The 20788-nt window shown below is 34.9% G+C and overlaps 1 protein-coding gene across 1 annotated transcript in view; it reads right to left on the reverse strand.

Annotated features, from left to right (window-relative positions):
* GRIK2 (glutamate ionotropic receptor kainate type subunit 2) overlaps window positions 1–20788 on the reverse strand; it is a 592671-nt gene that overhangs the window by 157076 nt on the left and 414807 nt on the right. The window contains exon 11 of the mRNA XM_037135552.2: window positions 13334–13540. Within this exon, the coding sequence (XP_036991447.1) occupies window positions 13334–13540 (207 nt within the window). The remainder of the gene's footprint in view (window positions 1–13333; window positions 13541–20788) is intronic.

The raw sequence follows: 20788 nt of genomic DNA on the forward strand, positions 1-20788 counted from the left end.
ACTGTAAGAAGAGTTGTCTTGGGCCACACATTAAATACACAAACCTTAACAAAAACTGATGAGCAAAAGAAAGGTTTTAAGTAAATTTATGATTTTGTGTTGGGCCGCATTCCTAGCCATCCTGGGCTCCATGTGGTCAGTGGGCCTCGGGTTGGACACCCCTGGTACTGTATCCACAAAACATTTTACTTCCTTGTAAGCTTCAAGTTATGACTTTGTGTTATATTTTTCCTGGTGATATTTATGTTTGAAACATCTATTTTATTGGTATTTTCAGAAATGAAGTTCAGAAGTCATTTTTGAAAATATTAGTATTACCAATGGGAAATATTTGTTCAGTAATGTATAATTGCAAAATAAAATAATTCTTAGCTCAAATTTTTGCTATGGATTACAATTAAATGGCAAATTAGCAAAAAAAGTGGTTGTTGGGAAGTAATTTCTTTTAAAAATTTTGAAAAACATAGACAAAATTTTAGATTGTATTTTAAGTTTAAAAACACTTACATATTTCTAAACATAACCATAATATTAATGCAGACAAATTCATTACTACACCAGTACCAAAAGAAATATTTAGCACTTAAATGTCTTATTTGCTTTATGAAAAATAAAATGTATTTAAGAGATACATTCACTTATGCATTACTTTCACTTGTATCACTTATGTATGATGTATCACTTGTGTATGATTCACTATATTTAAGAGATATTGGTAATGTACTATATGATATTTTTCCAAGAACAGACACACAGTAAATAGTTACTGAGTATGAACTGTGGGATAATTTCTAGTGAATCAGAATCTATTATTTAGCACAAATGAGAACTATACTGGTTTATGATACCCTGCTTGTGGATGAATTTTATCAATATCTTTGTCTCCACATTTTTGGCAGTACACTTTGACTTTCAATTGTTTGATGTTTAATCCATTTTTAGAAAAAATTCATTTATGAAGAATTCGATTAGCTCTTTTAATGAAGGGATCCCGAACAGGTCTCCCAAGATGTGCTACGTTGGCATGTGGATTATTTTTAGTTAAAAGGCAATTAAAACCCAGTAGACATAAGAGAAATATTTTATTCTTCCTTAAAAAATTTAAGTTGGGGGCTTTGCCAATAATAAGAGTTATTACCAAAATTCATTTTAAGAACTTATCTATACGGTGAGGCAGATATGTTATTACTGAAATCTATAGTGATTCCAAGCACCTTACATCATTTCGTAGCTAAGAATATCATATATACCTCAGCTTACCTTTCTGTGTTTGAATGTCTCATGTTTGTGGGGTTCCCATACATACTAATATAATTAAATTTGTTTCTTTTTCTTTTATTAATCTACTTGTACTGATTGAACTATTACACCAGCTGAAAGAAACTAGAAGAGTAGAGGAAAGTTTCTTTTCCCCCAACATTAATGTACCATGTAAACTTCTTAGTCCCTTGACTTTGTTATCTGAGATAACAGTCACAGGACTTCTCATTAAAAGTAAAAATTAGTTTTTTTCAAGTTGCTTTTTTACAAATAAAAATATTATTAGTAATTGTGTTGTGGCTTATAATATTTAGACATCTATCTTCATGAAGGGAGCAGAGGAATTCAGACATCTTTCTTAAATTCAAGTCTTATCACTGTGGGTAATGGTATAATTTGAAAGACAAAAAACCTCCAGACGCTTAAATAGAAACATTTCTATGAGGTCCAGTATAGAAAGAATTTCTCCACTAAGGCACACAAATATCACAAACTATAAAGAAAAAATTAGTAAATTTGAAAAACTCAGACTTCAAAACTTCCATGCCAAAGCACACATACACTTTAAACAAATTAATATACAAGATCCTTACTAGGATGAATATTTGCATTACTAATATTCAGAATATGTAACAAATTCCTATGCATCAATAAGAAAAAGTCAAAGAAAGTGAATGGAAAAATTCAAAGCAGGAGAAACTAAAGTTTATAAATATGAAGGGAAAGGAAAGAGGTTAACAATCAAGGAATTAAAATTCAAGCAATGAGATTCCACTTGTGTAAAAATTGACCAAATCCAAATAATGAGAATTTTAAGTAAGTAATTTTTCAGACAAACTGGTAGAAATGTAAATCAGTAAAAGAATTTGGAGAGCAATGTTTTCAATATCTAATAAAATTTAAAATATATGTCAACTCTGATGAAAAATTCTTTTCTTAGTGCACACCTTAGAGAAGCCCTTATGTACGTGCTCCAGGAGATAAGACATAGCTCTTCATGACAGTGTTGGTTTTCATAGCATAACTCTGGAAATGACTTGAATGTCTCAAAAGAAGACTAGTTAAATAAAAATGGTATACGATGTCTGTCCAGAAGGTATCCAGACATGTAATATGAAAAGTAGAGACCACATTTTAAAAGTAGAATCTCTACTTAAAAGTAGAGATCAATATTTAATGAAGACCATGCAAGATGGAAGAAACATTGTACATAGGATAATGATGCCTCGGTCCCCTTCAAAGTAGGCACCTTGCAACCTCACGCAGTTCTCCCAGTCACCATTAGCTGTCCCCTCATATTTTCTTGAATCTCATCAATAGTCTGAAATCTTGTCCCTTTCAAAGGTGATTTTAGTTTTGGGAAAAGCCAGAATTCATAAAGCTTCATATCTGGGCTATGGGGGGGGGGGTGAGTCACCTCTGCAATTTGATATTTCACAAAAAATTCTGCATGAAATGTGATGCATAAGCAGGCGTGTTGTCAGGATAAAGTTGCCAATCACAAGCTGCCCATAGCTGCAGGCTTCTGAATCATCAAAAGTTTTCATGAAGGACCATTTGAGCTTAATGCAAAATCTGATGCAAATGCATTGCTCACTTGCTCACTCACTTTCAATGTGACAGCCACACAGTACACATGCTCATTCAACAGCATCCACCACCCCACTGACTAATACAGTGAAGGTGTCATTGTTCATGCATGCACATTCCAATCCACTCCTTGGTTGCCATGTTACACAGATGTTCTCTTCTCATGGTATTAACAATGGTTGGAATTTTTTTGGACAGGCCTCATATTGCTAGTATAGAATACTACTGAGCAATTTATACAAAATGGATCCAAAGAATACCAAACTTATGAGAGTGGTTACATATGTGAATGAAAAAAAAGAGCTATGAAATAAACATGAGAAGTTTGGGGCAGGGGGAACATACGGCAAGCTCAGTGACCCAAAGTAATCACAAAGGATGGCCTGATCATAAATTCCTAACTGGACAGGTAGATCATGGCAGGTAGTCACATCCCAGATCCCAGGCCTATAGCTCCCTTAAATGATCCCTGTCTATGGCTCTTACACATCTAGGGTAACATACTTTTGAAATCTCAGGGTAATTGTCTTTTCCAGTCCCTCAAAGACATAGCCAAAGGCACCAGACTACATGACTACCACAGCACAAGACCATGAAACCGCTCATCATCATCTAGTTCCCCACATACCATCTCTGCGTGCTGTAAATGTTCATTATTAACTATCTTGTATCCACCAGTGTAAAAGAAATATGAGTTTCTTCATTGTACTTTTTATTCAGTCAATAGAGATTTTGCTGCTTTGCTTTTTCTTGCTCCCTTAATCTTCCACCAATAGATTTCTTAAGCCTTCCTTATGTTTTCTCCTTTGATTCTAAATTCATAAAATGAACTGGGAAAGTACCATTTTCCAGAGCATTTTTATCATCAGTTGAAATTTTGTTCCTGGACATGTCCTCAAGAATTTTGGTTCAAATAACTGTTATAAATTATTTTCTAAAGGTTTGAGTGCTTTTTTGTTGACATATGGGGAAGCATGAGAATAATGCAATTCTATCTTTTGTGCTTGATTTGGAAAATTACTGAACTGAGAAATTTTATGGTAAGAGACTTCCACATTACCTGCAGTATTTTACAGTTGCCATTTGGGGTCATAGAAAATTATAAATAAACTTGTATTTCTATTTTCTAGTTATCTTTGCTATAATCCCCCCAATTATAATATTATTGTTCTTCAATTTTTTTCTGAAAATATTAAAATGCTTCCACTACTGTGCAAAATTGAGACAACATGCTATCAAAATTCAAAGATATGGTGCATGTCAATTCCCATTTAGTAGAAACTGGTTTTTGAATTAGCCTTTCCATTTTTGTATTATTACCTGGAACCTTTTTAAGTCTCCTGAAAAACAAATGTTTGATTTCTTCCCTAGAATACAATAAAAGTGCAATCAAGAGGCACAAGCAAAGTATAGTGAGGTCTTCTAAGGCTCATCTATGGATCATAAAAAGCTTGATAGTGTTAAATACCAATTGCAATACTAAGGAAGCATGCAGGGAAGCATTCATGCAGCAGGAAAACCATAGCATCAGCAGTCCTCTGTAAAGTCATGTAAAATAAGAGCAGATCCCCACAGACCTCCGAGTTTGCCATAGTTGTTTTATAAACCGAAACAGTTCTTTCTTGCACATTTTTACACTTTCAGATGACCAAGTTTTTGTTTGTTTGTTTTTAAAATTTCACAGCACTTAAAGTTATAAAAAGGAGCCTCATTAAAAAAGAAAATTAAAGCTTTTATTAACTAATACATTGTCTGACCAACCGCAAATAGTAATGATATTAAAACACAAGTCTCTTTAAGCACAAAAAGGAATTCTAAAGTTCTTTGGCACCACTAAAAGAGCTAAGCTTAAATATATCTTTAAAAATAATACACTTCTCATAGTCTAATCTACTCAGTTCTAAGGATGTAAAGAGACTAAAAATATGGCTTTAAAATTGTTCATTTTTGGATTTCTGGTTAAGATAGCAGCTTAGTGGAGTAAAGACAGCCTCTTCAACAAATGGTGTTGGGAGAACTGGACAGCTACGTGCAAAAAAATGAAACCTGAGCACAGACTTACACCATACACCAAAATAAATTCAAGGTGGATAAAAGACTTAAATGTAAGTCGTGACACCATTAAAGTCTTAGAGGAGAACATTGGCAAGAAAATCTCAGATATTTCACGCAGCAACTTCTTTACTGATATGTCCCCTAGAGCAAGGAATGTAAAGGAAAGAATAAACAAATAGGATCTCATCAAAATAAAAAGCTTCTGCATGGCTAAAGAAAACAGTATTAAATTAGCAAGACAACCAACTGTATGGGAAAACATATTTGCCAATGATACCTCAGACAAAGGTTTAATCTCCAAAACATACAAAGAACTTACATGACTCCACTCTAAGAAGACACCCAACCCAATTAAAAAATGGGAAAAGGACTTGAACAAACACTTCTCCAAGGAGGACATACAGAACATTCAGAGACACATGAAGAGATGCTCAATATCATTAGCTATCAGAGAGATGCAAATTAAAACCACAATGAGATACCACTTTACACCAGTCAGGATGGCTATCATAAACAAAGCAACAAACAACAAATGTTGGAGAGGTTGTGGGGAAAAGGGGTCCTTAGTTCACTGTTGGTGGGATTGCAGACTGGTACAACCATTATGGAAAACAGTATGGAATTTTCTCAGAAAAATAAAAATTGACCTGCCTTTTGACCCAGCAATTCCACTGCTGGGATTATATCCTAAGAATCCTAAAACATCAATATCAAAGAACCTATGCACCACAATGTTCATAGCAGCACAATTTACAATAGCCAAGAGCTGGAAGCAACCTAGGTGCCCATCAGTAAATGAATGGATCAAAAAATTGTGGTACATATACACAATGGAATTCTATGCTGCAGAGAGAAAGAAGGAACTACTACCTTTTGCAACAACATGGATGGAACTGGAAAGCATTATGTTGAGTGAAATAGGCCAGGTGCTGAAAGACAAATACCATATGATCTCACCTTTAACAGGAAGCTAAACAACAAAACAAACAAGCAAGCAGAAAAAAAAAAAACAAACAAAGACACTGAAATAGAGAACAAGGGGATAGTGACCAGAGGGGAGAAGGAAGGGAAGTTAAGGGGAAAAGAGGGGAGGGATTTGGAGGAACAAATAGGAAGGACACAGGGACGAGAACTAAGGGGGGTGGAAATGGGAGGGAGGTGGGGAGCAAGGGGCAGGGGAGGCTGGGATGGGAAAAATAGACAAAAAACTGTACTTGAAAAATAACTAAATAAAATTAATTATAAAAAAAAAGATAGCAGCTTAGGTAAGCACAGCTCACCTCCTTGCAAACCACATCAAGATTACAAAAAAACTATAGAACAACCATCACTCAGAACCATCAGAAATTGAGTTGAATATAAGTCTGAAAACTACAGAATAAAAGAATCCATGTCCATCCACACTGGTAGGACAGGCAGAGACACAGATTGGGCTGTTCCCACACCCACACATGATGAATAGAAATATGGGAGGGATATCTCAGGAGTAAGGAGACCCAGACCAATGCCAGGTTCCCCAAACCACAGTTCCAGTGCCAGGAAGATAAGTTCCTATAAATTCTGGCTGCAAAAACCAGTGGAATTGAGTCAGGGAAAGAAACCTCTGGAGTCCCAAGCAGTTCCTCTTAAAGAAGTCACACATGAACTTACTCATACTCATTCCCTCTAAGCACCAGCACTGGGGTAGCAGCTTGAAAGGCACCAGTGGCATACAGGGAGAAAATGAAGTGTGTGGCATCAAGATGAGAGATTTGGGAGACTGCTTTCTCTAAGACAGTAAGGCTGGTGGAGGCCATTGTCCCTTTTCTGAGCCCTCCCCCTACAAAGCCACAGAGTCCACACCATCTCTGAGACTCCATCAACCTGGCTAACACAGTTTGTCCAGTCCTGGAGATTCCCTGAGATTCTGTTCCACCTAACTTATGGGTCCACCCAAGCTTTTAACTATAACTACAATACGAATGGCTCATGTTTTACAATGTTCTAAAGCCTTTCACATAAGCAACAGTCAACCTCAGTAAGTCCCCAGCCCCCATACTTTTAACTAAGTGGCCCTAGGCCTGGCACTTGCAGCAGCCAGCCTAGATCCCCAGCTTGGCTTCACCTGGGAACCTCCAAGCTCAGCACAAGTAGGGGTGATCTCAGATTGCTTTACAGCTCATGCAGGGTATCCCAGGGAGAACACAGATGGGGGCTGACCTTCACCTGAACCACCCGGGAAAGCCTAGAGGCTGTATACCAGTGGATAGCTATAGTCCAGACCAGAACACCACCACCCTCCCCCTGCATAGCTGATCCTCCACAGAGGGCAGAGGGTGTTAGTCAGTGGTCACAGCCAATCCTTGCAGCTGACTGGCCTGAATAAATCCCTCCCATTGGCTTACCAACAGCAATCAGAACTCAACTATATGAGGAGGGTGTACTCAGCCCACACAATGGGCACACCCTGATTACCTAGCTTGGGTGATAGGGCAGGCTGTGCCATTGTATCTTACAGGACACTTACTATATTATGCCATGCTACCAAGTCAGGGAGTCATCGTAGCTTTACCCAATACATAGAAACAAACACAGGGAGGCTGCCAACAGGAGAAGACAAAGAAACATGGCCTAATTCAAAGAACAGATCAAAACTCCAGAAAAATAACTAAAAAAAATGGACATACACAATTTAGAAGATGCAGAGCTCAAAACACTTGTTATAAGGATGCTAAAAAACATAGTGAGGACCTCAACAGCATGAAAAAGGTCCAGTTAGAAACGAAGGATACACTCATTGAAGAAAGAATAATTTACAGGGAAACAACAGTAGTATGGATGAAGTTGAAAATCAGATCAATGATTTAGAATATAAGGAAGCAAGAAACAACCAATCAGAACAACGAGAAGAAAAAAAAAGGAAAATAAAATAAAATAAAAAGGATAGTGTAAGCAGCCTCTGGGACAACTGCAAGTAGTCTGACATTCGCATCACAGTTGTGCCAGAGAGAGAAGAGAAAGAGCAAAAAATTAGAAATCTCCTTGAAAAAACAATGGAAGAAAACTTCCCTGATTTGGTGAAGAAAATAGACATGCAAGTCCAGGAGGCACAGAGAGCCCTAAACAAGATGGATGCAAAGAGGCCCACTCCAAGACTCGTCATAATTAAAATGCCAAAGGTTAAAGACAAAGCAACACAAGAGAAGCAGTTAGTTACCTGCAGGGGAATTTGTATAAGACTATCAGCTTATTTCTCAAACTTTGCAGGCTAGAAGGGATTGCCAATAAATATTAAAATCATGAAAAGCAGGGACCGATAGTCAAAATTACTCTACCCAGCAAAGCTATCACTTAGAATTGAAGGGCAGATAAAGAGCTTCCCAGACAAGTAAACAACTAAAGGAGTTCATCCACCAAGCTGTAATTATATGAAGTTTTAAACAAGATTTTATTTATTTATTTTTAGAGAGGGTAAGGAAGGGAGAGGAACCAATGCGTGCTGGCCTCTCCTGTGCCCCCTACTGGGGACAGGGCCTGCAAGCCAGGCATGTGCCGTACATAGATTGGGAATCGAACACGTGACCCTTTGATTCACAAGCTGGCACTCGGCCACTGAGCCACACCAGCCAAGGCTAGTCATATATGAAAATTTAAAGGTACTTATTTAAGAAAAAAATCAAAAGTATGGACAATAACATGGCAATAAATACATATCTATCAACAATTGCATCTAAAAACAAACTAAGGAAACAAGAACAGAGACAGAATCATGGATACAGAGAGCTTTTTGATGGTTGCCAGATGGGAGCTGGGGGTGGGGGAATGGGTGACAAGGTAAGAAGATTAATACATACAAATAGGTAGTTACAGAATAGCCATGGGGATGCCAAGTACAGCATAAGAAATGGAGTGGCCATAGAACTTGTACACATGACTCATGGTGTGAATAATGGTGTGGGGATTATCTGAGGGAGTCGAGGTGCTGGGTGGAGGGGGGCAAAAGAGGATAATTGGGACAACTCTAATAGCATAATCAATAAAATATAATTTAAAAATAAAATAAAAATTGTTCATTTCTGCTTTAAGGACAAAAGTTGCCATTTTGCTCTGATATGTCACACATATAATGAATTATTTGTTTTGAATATATATAATCATGATTCAATAGTAATTTGGTGAACTAACTCATAGTATTTAATAATAAAGATAAGGCAGCAAAAAAGAAAATATTCAGGACCCTTTGGATATGGTAACAGTAATAGTAGTAGTAGCAGTTTTTATAATAATGATAATGATAATAATAATAATCAGCAACGATTACTGGTCTCAGGTGTTTCAATTTGCCAAGCAACACACTACGATCTGTGTAATACATCCAGGTCCTACATGAGAGTCAGCTTTTCAAATATGTGTAAATTCCTTAGCTGTAGAAGTAAATTTAGTTTCTATAACTGCATACCAGGTTAGTTACACAGTAGTTTTTTGACATGAGGTTGGGGTTTTTTTTTTTTGTTTTTTTTTAAACTCTGCATCTGCGTACATCAGAGTACCACCTATGTGAAGAGCTTTTCACATAGTAAGTCATGAAACCTACAGTGAGATCAGCATCACTAATTTAAAGTGAGGTACGCCAACATTTAAATTAGTCTTTCTTTGTGTCATTGTCCTTCTTCCCTTTGCTGTGTCTCCTGTATCTGTCCCCCACCTCTGCTGTCCCACTGATGCATGTGACTAAGTTAAAAAGGCCTACAGTGCTGCCACACTCCCAGACATTAACATTCAGTCTGCACCATCATGCTCTGAGGTATCATTTTTCCCATTACACATGTGAGAAAACTGACCCTAAGACAGCATCAATACCTTTCCCCGGAATACACAGCATAGATGATAGACAGATAGATGATAGACAGATAAATGAGAGATAGAAATATAGATGATACATTGAATAAATAGATAGATGACACCCAAATTCCCACCTTTGCATATGCCAGTTGTAACTGTAGGTCTGTGGGGTGTGAGTACTTCCTCTCCCCTCACACACTGTAATAGCATTACGACAATAGGTCAGAGATGCTCCAGCGAACCACTGACTTAAGTTTCCTCCAGCAAGGGCTTATTCAGTGTGAAAGATAAAAAGGCAAGGAGCTTCAAGTAACAAGGAGTGTGTCTGTGACAGAAGTAGTAGTTCTACAAGTGTTCGAAACACAGCTCTTTAAATGAGTGAGACATTAAGGAAAGGCCTTGTGGAGCAAGGGCCCAACCCAGAACCCAAAAAGTGAGCTTAAACTAGGAGACAAGGTGAAAGAGCTAAAGGAGTGCATGGACTACTAGGGGTCAGAGTGCAACAGAAAAGAAATGGAAGGTTAACAGGAGTACTTGGAATTTTATATTGCAATCTTTCAGTATCTCTGCAATGCTTTGAATGGGAAAGCTTTGAAAGATATTAATAATAAAATAAGGATCTGACAATAATGTATACTTGGATTCCTAAAGGAGAGATAGGAAGCCCATAATAAAAACAATGACGCAGCAAGAGTTCTCACTAGATTGGTAGGTGTAAAACTGGAAGGTTGGAACAGATCTGAGGTCTATTTTATTTGCACGCCGCTTTATTAACTCATGTGTGGACGTGTACCACCATAAATCTTCCTGAAGTGTTCCACTGCCAAGGCAGGCATCACCAAAGATTAGAAAGTAATTTAACTGCTGTTGCCTTCTTTGAGCAGACCCATAATAATATGTGTTGCTAGGTTATTACACTTTAGGTGTTTTCCTTCATGTGGTGAATAACTCTACTTGGCTTTATAAATAACATCCAACAGTTGTCTCGTGACCCCATAAATGAGTTATTAGCCATAAGGAATAATGTAACCCAAAGAAAGCTACAAGTACAATTTATGTCCAACTTAATACCAGGAATGGAATAGCAAGTTTCTGTGAACTCATTTCAACTATATCAGGTTCAACAGATAAACTCACTTTTAAGAATGAAAAACTTCAAAAATATTTTATAAAATATTATAACTGTTATAATTATTTCATTTTAAGAGGAAACATGTCACTGTTTATTTCTTTAATTGGCCCTTAAAAATACATTGTCACTGGGGTTATTGAAGACCACATAAGAATATAAGCACTAGGCAAATATGTAGCATATACTTTAAGGAGCAGGGTTCTTGAGTTTTACATTTTCTGTCAACCACTGTGAAGCATTTGTGTCATTTTTTCAATAAGTATTCTAGAATGCTGAACACTTTCTGCAATTGTATGTATCTCCTAGTTATTTTCAGGATATTTGAACCAAATTAATACTTCCAAGTATATACCACAATACCAAGGCGTAGTGAACTGAAATGGCAAAATAGATATATAGATTTTAATCATTTTGATGACTCACAAAATTATCAACTTTTACAGCTTCCCAACAAACTTCAAATAGAATCGCTCAGTTCACTTCATTATGATAAACGTTCACCTGCTGCTTAGCCTGATGCAAAGACTTTATAGAGTTAAAATATTAAAGAGAATAGGTTATATATATAAAGGAAAAACTGCATAGATTGTTCCCTTACTTCCTCTGTAGGAGGACACATGCTATTAAGATTTCATGAAATGTACCAAGTAATGAGTTTCTGGGTGATTTTTATGTTTTTAAAAGATGTATTTGAGAAATGCTGGATTAAGGTTTTATAGGATTTAAGCAATGAAAATAAATCTCTTCACATTTAATCTTATATAAAACCCAAATTTGACATACACTGTTAAACCATAAGATAAGTATAAGGAAGTCCAAAAGTATTTTGATTTTTGCTATAATTATTTATTTTAGTAAAAAACATATTAAGTACTAATTTTAAAAAATTAGGTACCCTGCTTTGCTGATATCCTGGATATATTTTCCCATTTTCTCACCTATTGCAAATCTAACAGTCAATTTGATTTTCTAGTAATTCCTCCCTAGGTCTAATTAATCTAATATAAAGAAAGCATTCACAAGTCATAGGTCCTTTAGGTAGGAAAGCACTGAAATATTCAAACACCAAAGGGTCCAATGTACACACTTTACATTAAAACTTAACACTAATTTCACTGACTAGGACTCAACTCAAAATTATCAGCAATACCAACTATAATCCCTACATTTTTCTCATTGTCACAGTGTCTAAATATTTTAGTTTTTAGTCCTCGGTAAAGATTTTCATAAGTACTATAGAAGGAATACAAACTAAGTAAGAAGACAAAGTTTGGACTTATTATATATGCATTTATTGATTACTAAATATCAGGTACTGTATTAAAAAAATTAGAGATATAAATTATTATTACCATATTATTCACCCCTGGCTTTCGTGGCTCAGTGGACTGAGTGCCAGCCTGCGAACCAAAGGATTGCCAGTTCAATTCCCAGTTAGGGCACATGCCTGGGCTGTGCACCAAGTCCCCTGTAGGGGTGTGTGAGAAGGGTGTGTGTGAGAAACATCGAACCGCACATTGATGTCTCTCTTCCTCTCTCCTTCCATTCCTATCTCTCTAAAGATAAATAAATAAAATTTAAACAATAATAATATATTATTCACTCCCTCGTGCCCTTATTTATATAATGAACTTTGTAATTAATAAAGTATTTTCAAAATGCATTGAAAATTGCCTATTTTTGCTACTTTCACAGGTAAGAATTTTCATTTATAGTTCACAATGTTTTTAAAAGAACATTATTTTGTAGAATTATTAGCAAAAATGTTATGCCCTAATATTATAAAAAATGGCAAAATAGACTTCAGTGTTACAAAACAAAAAGTAAATAAAATGTTCTAATATTTAAAAGATAAGAGTTTATATCAAAGGTGATTTAACACTATTGGCTTAGACATTATGAAATAATGTGTTTTTGGTAAAGAAGCAGCTCCTTGCTGAGGTTTATTTAATTAAAAAACATAAAATGTCTATTCTCCTAACTAAATATGCTTAACATTCTTGCTTTATTTTTATGTAGTATCTTATCTTGTGTTCTCTTCATGCAGACTTCCCTTATCTCTAAAAATATAAAAAAATCCTATCCTCATATAGAATTTTTATCATGAAATTTAGATTTGTATAACCATTCTCTCTGTTGAATAGAAAGTTAGCATTATAAAGGTGAAAAGAAAATTCAGTGTTGGAAAACCACATTCTATTTTATAAATTAAGAGCTAATACTTCAAGATACCAAAATAACTAAATACTAAATTTAAGACAGAGCTCTCTCTGTAATAGAACTATACATCTCTATTTGATTCCTTATATGTGATGACAAACATAACATACACTTTGAATAAAATTGTTGAAGGAAATACATAATTAAAATATATTATTGCTGCTTGACATTATTAATCCTTGACCATCAAAAAAAATTTCAGTAAATCTTTTGGCAATCTACCAAAAGTAATAATTAATGAGAAAAGGGACTTACATGATCAATTAGTTCACGGACCATTCCATTCCATTGTCCATTGGCATCATCCTGGGCTCCATATTTCCCATCCTCCACAAGTCTAATTTCATATGTAAAGCCAAGGATTGTAGATAACTCTCTGAGAAGGTCAATGCAGTAGCCCTCAAATCGATCATTCCCATAGAGTGGTTTGTCAGACTTCTTAAAAAGGACATAGGGTTCTTCCTGGGAACAGTGAACATGAAGGTAGAAGGTATCAATTAATCATGAAACTTACCATCAGAATAATAGCTTTCCTTAAAAATTTTCACCTTTATTTATTATATGAATCAATGGTATTTTTCTAATTGAAATTCATAGTTTGAAATACTGATAAGGCAGATACTTAGGAATATATGTGCTGTGCAAAATAATATTCAACTATAATAATTTTACCTTATAATTAAACACAAAGCTATATATCCTCACTATATAGCTTATTTCACATATAATATATAATATGGCATACTATATACTACATGATACATGTAGATATACCTATATAGAAATATATAATATATATGAATATACTTTCACCATCATTACAACACCCCAATTTGATTTATACCATTTAACCAATATCTTGTGTGCTATATTACAGTGAAATGTACTGATGGAAGAATAAAGTAAAAGTCATTGTCTAATTACCTACCATGTACTAAGAACTGGAGTATATTCTTTGATATACATTATTACATTTTTTCTAACCACCACGAAAATTATTACTATAGGTAATTATAGGAGAAAAAGTAGTGGCTAATTTTAGAATACATTTTAAAATGCTAGTATTTATCAAGAACATGTGCATTCATATGACATTTTATAAGCCACTTATTACGAGGCAGCCTCCCTTATATTAAAAAAGAACCCCTAGTCATGAAGTTCATGATACGGAGAAGAAAACCAGTAACAGGTGCCTGAACAAACAGAACGCATAACCTTAGATGTCAGTAATAGTAGGGAAACATAAACAGAGCAACAGGATACACAACAACCACAAGACACTTGGCAGGATAAGGCACAATTGAATAGTAGGTGTGGAATTATTTTCTGAGGAGATGAGAAATGAGGTAAAATTTAAGAAAAAAAGACCAAGTGTCTAGCCACTTAGAAATCCGAATGAAGGGCATTTCAGGCCAAAACACAGCAGTAAAAATCCCTGAGACCAATGTGACACTGGACTGATCCAGAGAGAGAACAGCCGTCTGTGAAGGAATTAGACAAACTAAAAAACAACAATAACAAAATAACTCATAGACACAGACAACAGTATGCTGATTAGGACTGTACTTATAGAGGTCATTTTTCAAGAAAGGTTAAATAATTTTCTCAGGCCATATAGTTATGAAGAGATACAGACAGCTGTAAAGAGGAAAATAAGAGATTTTAATTGAGGTTATTTAAATTCTAGGATACATACTTTTCCTACTATTTTATATTACATTCTATATCATCAGATCATTTGTAAAATGTCCATATATGCTAAATTTTTTAATACAATTGTGCCAAACACCTAAAAATCCGAAATTAATCTGTAACTAAATTCAAAGCTAGATATTTAGGTTTGCCATAAGGTAAAGAACAGTTAGGATCCTTTCTGCTGTTTGTGTGCTGTGTGATCCCTTGTGAACTTGAATCCCCAGAGGTACACAGAGTACTACAAATGTGACAGGGACGACACTCTTGCACCTTAGGAGCTATTATATCCATGTCTCCTCTGCTCCTTGCAGTCTCCTCTAGTCTTTCAAGTGAACATGATTCCACTGATCACAGCTCAAATATCCTTGTAACGTTGGAAAGAGGAATTACTGTCACCAAACAGCTTTCCTGTGCTGAGCATTTACACTTCAGGCGTGTTCACGTGTCTCTTTTTTCTGCTTATCCCACACAATTTTTTAATTCTTTTACCATGATAATTACCATATTGAATAGTAAGATTTAGATGTATATCTCCTGAACTAGACTTGCACCATCTATGTGGCAAGACAATTACTTAAATTTTCATCAGTAGTATAAGGCATCACCAGGCAAAGAGCAGGCTTACAAATAAAATGACTGAATAGTGAATTAAATGGAATTGTATTGCTCTGGTCAACTGGGGAAAACAAAGAAACTTGAAGAAAAAAATTATGAGAGGTTGGTTCCCCTGTGTGGTTCTAGTATAGTAACAAATCCTCAGGTACTTAACCCATGAGCAGAGGGTTAGAGAATTGAGAATTCTCTACAGCAATTAGAGAATTGCTGTAAGAACACAGCATTTTCACCTGCTGAAGATAGCCTGAGAATTTAGGGCTGGTGGAATGAGAATCAAAAGAAGCATGTTGGTACCATAGATGAATTCTATTGACCTCATACTTTGGTTTCAGTTATTTTACGATTTATAAATAAATGAATGTATATACTTTCAATTTAAAAGTCACAAACATTAGCTATTTGTTAAGCTCCTACACTAATAACATCATCTAATATCTTCCAAGCACTTATTTTATGCCAGGGCCTAGTCTGAGTGCTTTTCTTGGATTAATTTATTTATTCCTCATTCGAACCATGTGTGGTCGGTAATATTATTATTTCTATTTTACAGATGAAGTAACTGAGGACAAGGGCACTAAGTATTTTGCCTAATCTTAACAACAGGTAGCACACAATTCAGGGAGTCAGACCGAAAGACCACTTACTACCACATTATAATCCCCACATTAAATGATTCCTAGTGAACTTTTCTGAACCTCATGTGAATGCATAATTGCACATAGCTCATTAAACAGCTTAATGTGTACTGTATGAATTTATTATTTTTTTTCAGTCAACTAAGATTAGCCATTGGTCTATGCTGCGTGCAAACTTCATTCTACATTTATTCAAACAATCAAGACAACAATGTAGAAGTAAATACATAATCCAGAAAATTCATTTTCTATATCACAACTTATGTTTTTTCCAAATAAAAATACATGTTTTAACATAAAAGTAAGTAATTTATGAAAATAGCATATTTTAAATCTCTCAGATTAGGTAACAACACATAAGTGTCTAAAAAAGTTCCTATTTTCCTATTTGTACGTTAAATCACCATCATCTTTATTTTAAAATTTTCCCGCAAATACTTATGATATATTTTTCATACATATTCATTTGAAAACTAGGGGAAAACGATAAAAGCTTCTGATTACTAGAGTGCATGAGGCATGGAAGGGATGTGTGTGTACAAGGTAAAAAGCAGAGCAAAATTTCAAGAATTATTATGCTATTTAAATATCATTAATCTAGCTTTTAGTAGCAACCATTTGACCTATTAATTTGATTTTCTTCACCTATAACCTAGTAAGAAAACTGTCATAGGCAAATAAATTTGTTGATCCCTGTGAGATTAAAAAGTCTTTAGATATACATATTTTTAAAACAGACTTTTCTTATCACATAAAAAATTATGTGGTCTGAGTGCATCTTTTTAGTATTTATGGTACTGTACAATGTCAAATACCATTCCTCCCATATTTAATTCTGATAAGTACAACACAGTTTTGCAGCTGCGATTCCTATCTCCAGTTACACTGTGTCACAAGGTAGTTTACGTCGTGCTATGACTCTCCTTTAGACTCTCTCACTCTGCTTCACACAGCACAGGATAAATAATGACCTCGTGTAAGAAAAGAAAAATTGTACCAGAAGCAATTACTGTACCACATATTGAGTTCAATGAATAATATGATAAAACTCTCCTGGGCAACTTCATACAGTCTTTCTCATACAGTCTTAAATCTCGACATCAGCATTTGCTAGAGGTAAAAGCACTTCATTCTACTGGCATCTGTAATAAGGATTTGTCAGCATTTCCACTATCAACCCTGGTTTTAAAAAACCCAATAACTCATATTTTTTATCTGCATTACATGGGGAGTTGTCACAGAATAAACTTAAAATTAAGTTCTAAAAAAGTGAAATATGTTTTAAGGTTCAGGGTAACAAAATGTTTGATTTAAATGTAATAAAACTTTATGATTATAAGTGTATAACTCATATACCTCTCAGCCCATATCTTTAGAGAAGTAAATTATCCGTTTCATTCATTAACCCTTAATATATCATCTTATCCATGATATTCAAAAGCAAGGACATAAAAATACAAAATAATTTTATTGATATCTATAAAATATCTCTTGCTACTGCATTAATAAAGCTAATCTAATGTATTTATTCAAGCATATGTTGAGCTCCAATCACATACCAGCACTCTTATAGTCTTCAGAGGTATAACAATGAAAAACTAAAGAAAACAATACCTAAAAATTTCTGCTCTAATGGAACACCCAATGTAGTGATGAACTGGAAAGTTGTATCTATTTCATATAATCCTGTATTATTTATATGACTACTCTGTCTCATTAGTTATTAGAATGGAATATCACTTCAGGATACATTTCTAAGAAACACAAACACAACTGTGTATCTTATTGCAGAACATTTTGGTGAATCATAGGACTACAACACTGCGGCATTCAAATCTTTCATTTGGAGAAATATATATGGATATTCAGTTAGCCCAGGCTGTTTCTGAGTTTACCCTTATGGTCAGAAAACTTAGAAAAATTACTTTGTGGCAACCAGCTAAAATTCAAACTGCTTATGGGTAACAATATCCTCAATTAAGAACAGTATTTAAGTATTTATATTTTATGCATCTATGCTGTTAATGACTCAATTTTTCCTTAACAAAGACAGGATTGACATAAACCAATTGACCAAACAAAAAACACCTTTTTTTTATAGCATTCCTATTTTCATTGGGTCCAATGAAAATAAAGTTATGGGCCTTAAAAGTTAAAAATGAGCAATTTATATTTTCCTGAGAATGATTTATTGCTTTCCACTTTCTGAATCTTATGTACATACCCTTTATATCCTAACACCATCCCAACAGCATTGCGTAATAACTAATGATGGAGCAACTTAGGTTTCAAATAGTGTGAAGATCAAGTTAGGTGCTAATGAGTTGATTACAAGTAGAAAGCTAGTGAACGAACAACATGAAGGGCAAGGACAATGGTGCTGCTCACGTTGCCTCTTCAGGAAGGTGAGTTAGCTCTTTAAAACTATAGAACTCACACCTTAACATGAGAAAACGCTAAAAAGTAAATAAATAAGACAGATCTGAACCTAATGCACTACAATGGTCAAGAGAACACCAACTGGAGAGGCGTGCTTTCAAAAGGGAGATTAATGGTGAGAGAACATTCACATCAAAAGCAATGTTAACAAGATGGATATTTCTTTAACAAACAACTTATCAAATCACTATAATTATCTGATCATGGCCTATCCCACTGCTCTAATAAGCAACACTTTTGGATAGAATAAGACCACATAATGTATCATGTAACCAGAGAAAAAAATAACAACATATAATAACAATAAAAATGTGTCTCCAATAATAACATGTGTTTTCAAATAGCATGTTTTGATTTTAACTGGCCATAATTAAAATAGTGAACTCTAAGTAAAAATAACAATTCCAAAAATGATCAATGAATTATCATGGTCTTTTAAGAGAGTACAACTTTCAGTTTTTACATGTTGTTTCACAAGATGCTTACAGACATTACATTTGATAACCTCATCTTAAAATATAAGTGTAAAATACTTTCTTGTTTATCCATCCATTTATCTACCAAGTTACACAGGCATGCATTCATTAAACAACATTTTATGTAAATTCAATATACCGATTTCTAAAGCATAGGCAAAATTTCTCTTAAAAACTAAATGGTAAATATTTTAGTTCCTTGGACAATACAGTTGCAACCATTCACTTCTGCTATTGCAGAACAAAAGCAGCCACAGAAGCCATGAATAAGTTGGCCAGCATTTTTAAAAATCATTTTTTAGGAACTCTGGAATCTAATTAAAAAAACTGTTACAACAACTAGGGGAATACTTTGTGAACAGAAAACCTGCAGACTTTTGCTAGAAGACCTCTGTGGCGTATCAATTTACCCTGTTGCTATTACCATCTACTCCCCATTTCGACAATGGCCTTGAAGAGGGCAGACAGCATTCTTGGTCAAGGTTGTAAGTACTACAGGAAACTATGGGCTTATTCTAAAAAAAAGCAGTTTTGTGTATTGACCATGTGATGGAATTGAAAATTCATAACAAAAATCAATTTGGCAAATTCATAAATATGTAGCAATTGAATAATACAGTAAACCAAATGGCCACAGAGGAATTTAGAAGGGAAATTAGAAAATACCATTCTGTAATCGAAAACAAAAGCAGGATGTGTCAAAAGTTGTTGAATACAGAGGAAGTAGTACCCAGAAGGATATTTATTATTAGAAGTGCTTATACTAAAAAGAAGAAATATATCAAATCAATAACTTATTTATCCCTTAAAAATCTAGAAAAATAAGATCAAACTAAACAGAAACCTGTAAAAAATGATTACAGTGTGTGTGTGTTATATGAATGAAGGTCCCCCCCAAAAAAAACCCCAAAATTATCTTCTGGAGGGCAGGCCCCTTGTGGTACAGGCTTCCCCTGCTAGGTGAGAGTTCTAGGAACCCATCTGTGTCAGTGTACCAGCTGACATTGTTGTGTGAAGCTGCATTTGGGCTTCAGTGAGTTTTTCCTGAAGACTCTTTCTACTCATTTGCCCGCTTCATGATGGGTGATTTGTGTGTGCTCTTGCCCACACCTGCTGTGCTGAGTATTCAGCAGTTTTTGACCAAACGAGCATGACCCCCACTCCCCACAGTCCCTATTCACCCTATGTCACCCCAAGCAACTATTTTTATTTCCCCAGACAAAAACAGTTCTCAAAGGGAAATGTTTTGCTGATGTGAAAGAGGTGACACAAAAAATGGTAGAAACAAACAAGCAAACAAAGGTATCAAAATAAATGAGTTCAAAACAGTGGGAAAAAAAGTGGTTCAGAAAAGTGGGAAAAGTCTTGATAGGTGCATTGCATCAAATGGAGAGTACTTTGAAGGTGACTGTAGTTAAATACGTAAGAATGAATACATAAATTTTATAAGTAAATTCCATTTTTGGTTCCCCCTCATATATCTCTATATCTCTGTATCTATCAATATCTATATAAAGAGAGATTAATAGTAGAGAGAATTAAAGGAAGCAAAAATTCATTATTTTTAATTTTATTTTTGAGTTTAGAGAGAGGGGAAGGGAGAGAGAAAGAGAGGGAAAGAAACATAGGTATGGGAAAGAAACACTGATCAGTTGCATTCTGTAGGTACCCCAACCTGAGCATGTGTCCTGACTGAAAACCCAGTGGCAACCTTTTGTTTTGGGTGGTGATGCCCAACCAACTGAGCCATACCAGTTAGGACTAAAAGTCTGTTCATTGAAAAGATCAACAAAATTGACAAATCTTTAGCTAGACTGACAGTAAAAAAAAAGAAGAAGAAAAAGGAAAAT

Source organism: Artibeus jamaicensis, unplaced genomic scaffold, assembly GCF_021234435.1.
Source record: "Artibeus jamaicensis isolate MK-2021 breed Jamaican fruit bat unplaced genomic scaffold, CSHL_Jam_final contig_387, whole genome shotgun sequence".
Classification (NCBI taxonomy): domain Eukaryota; kingdom Metazoa; phylum Chordata; class Mammalia; order Chiroptera; family Phyllostomidae; genus Artibeus; species Artibeus jamaicensis.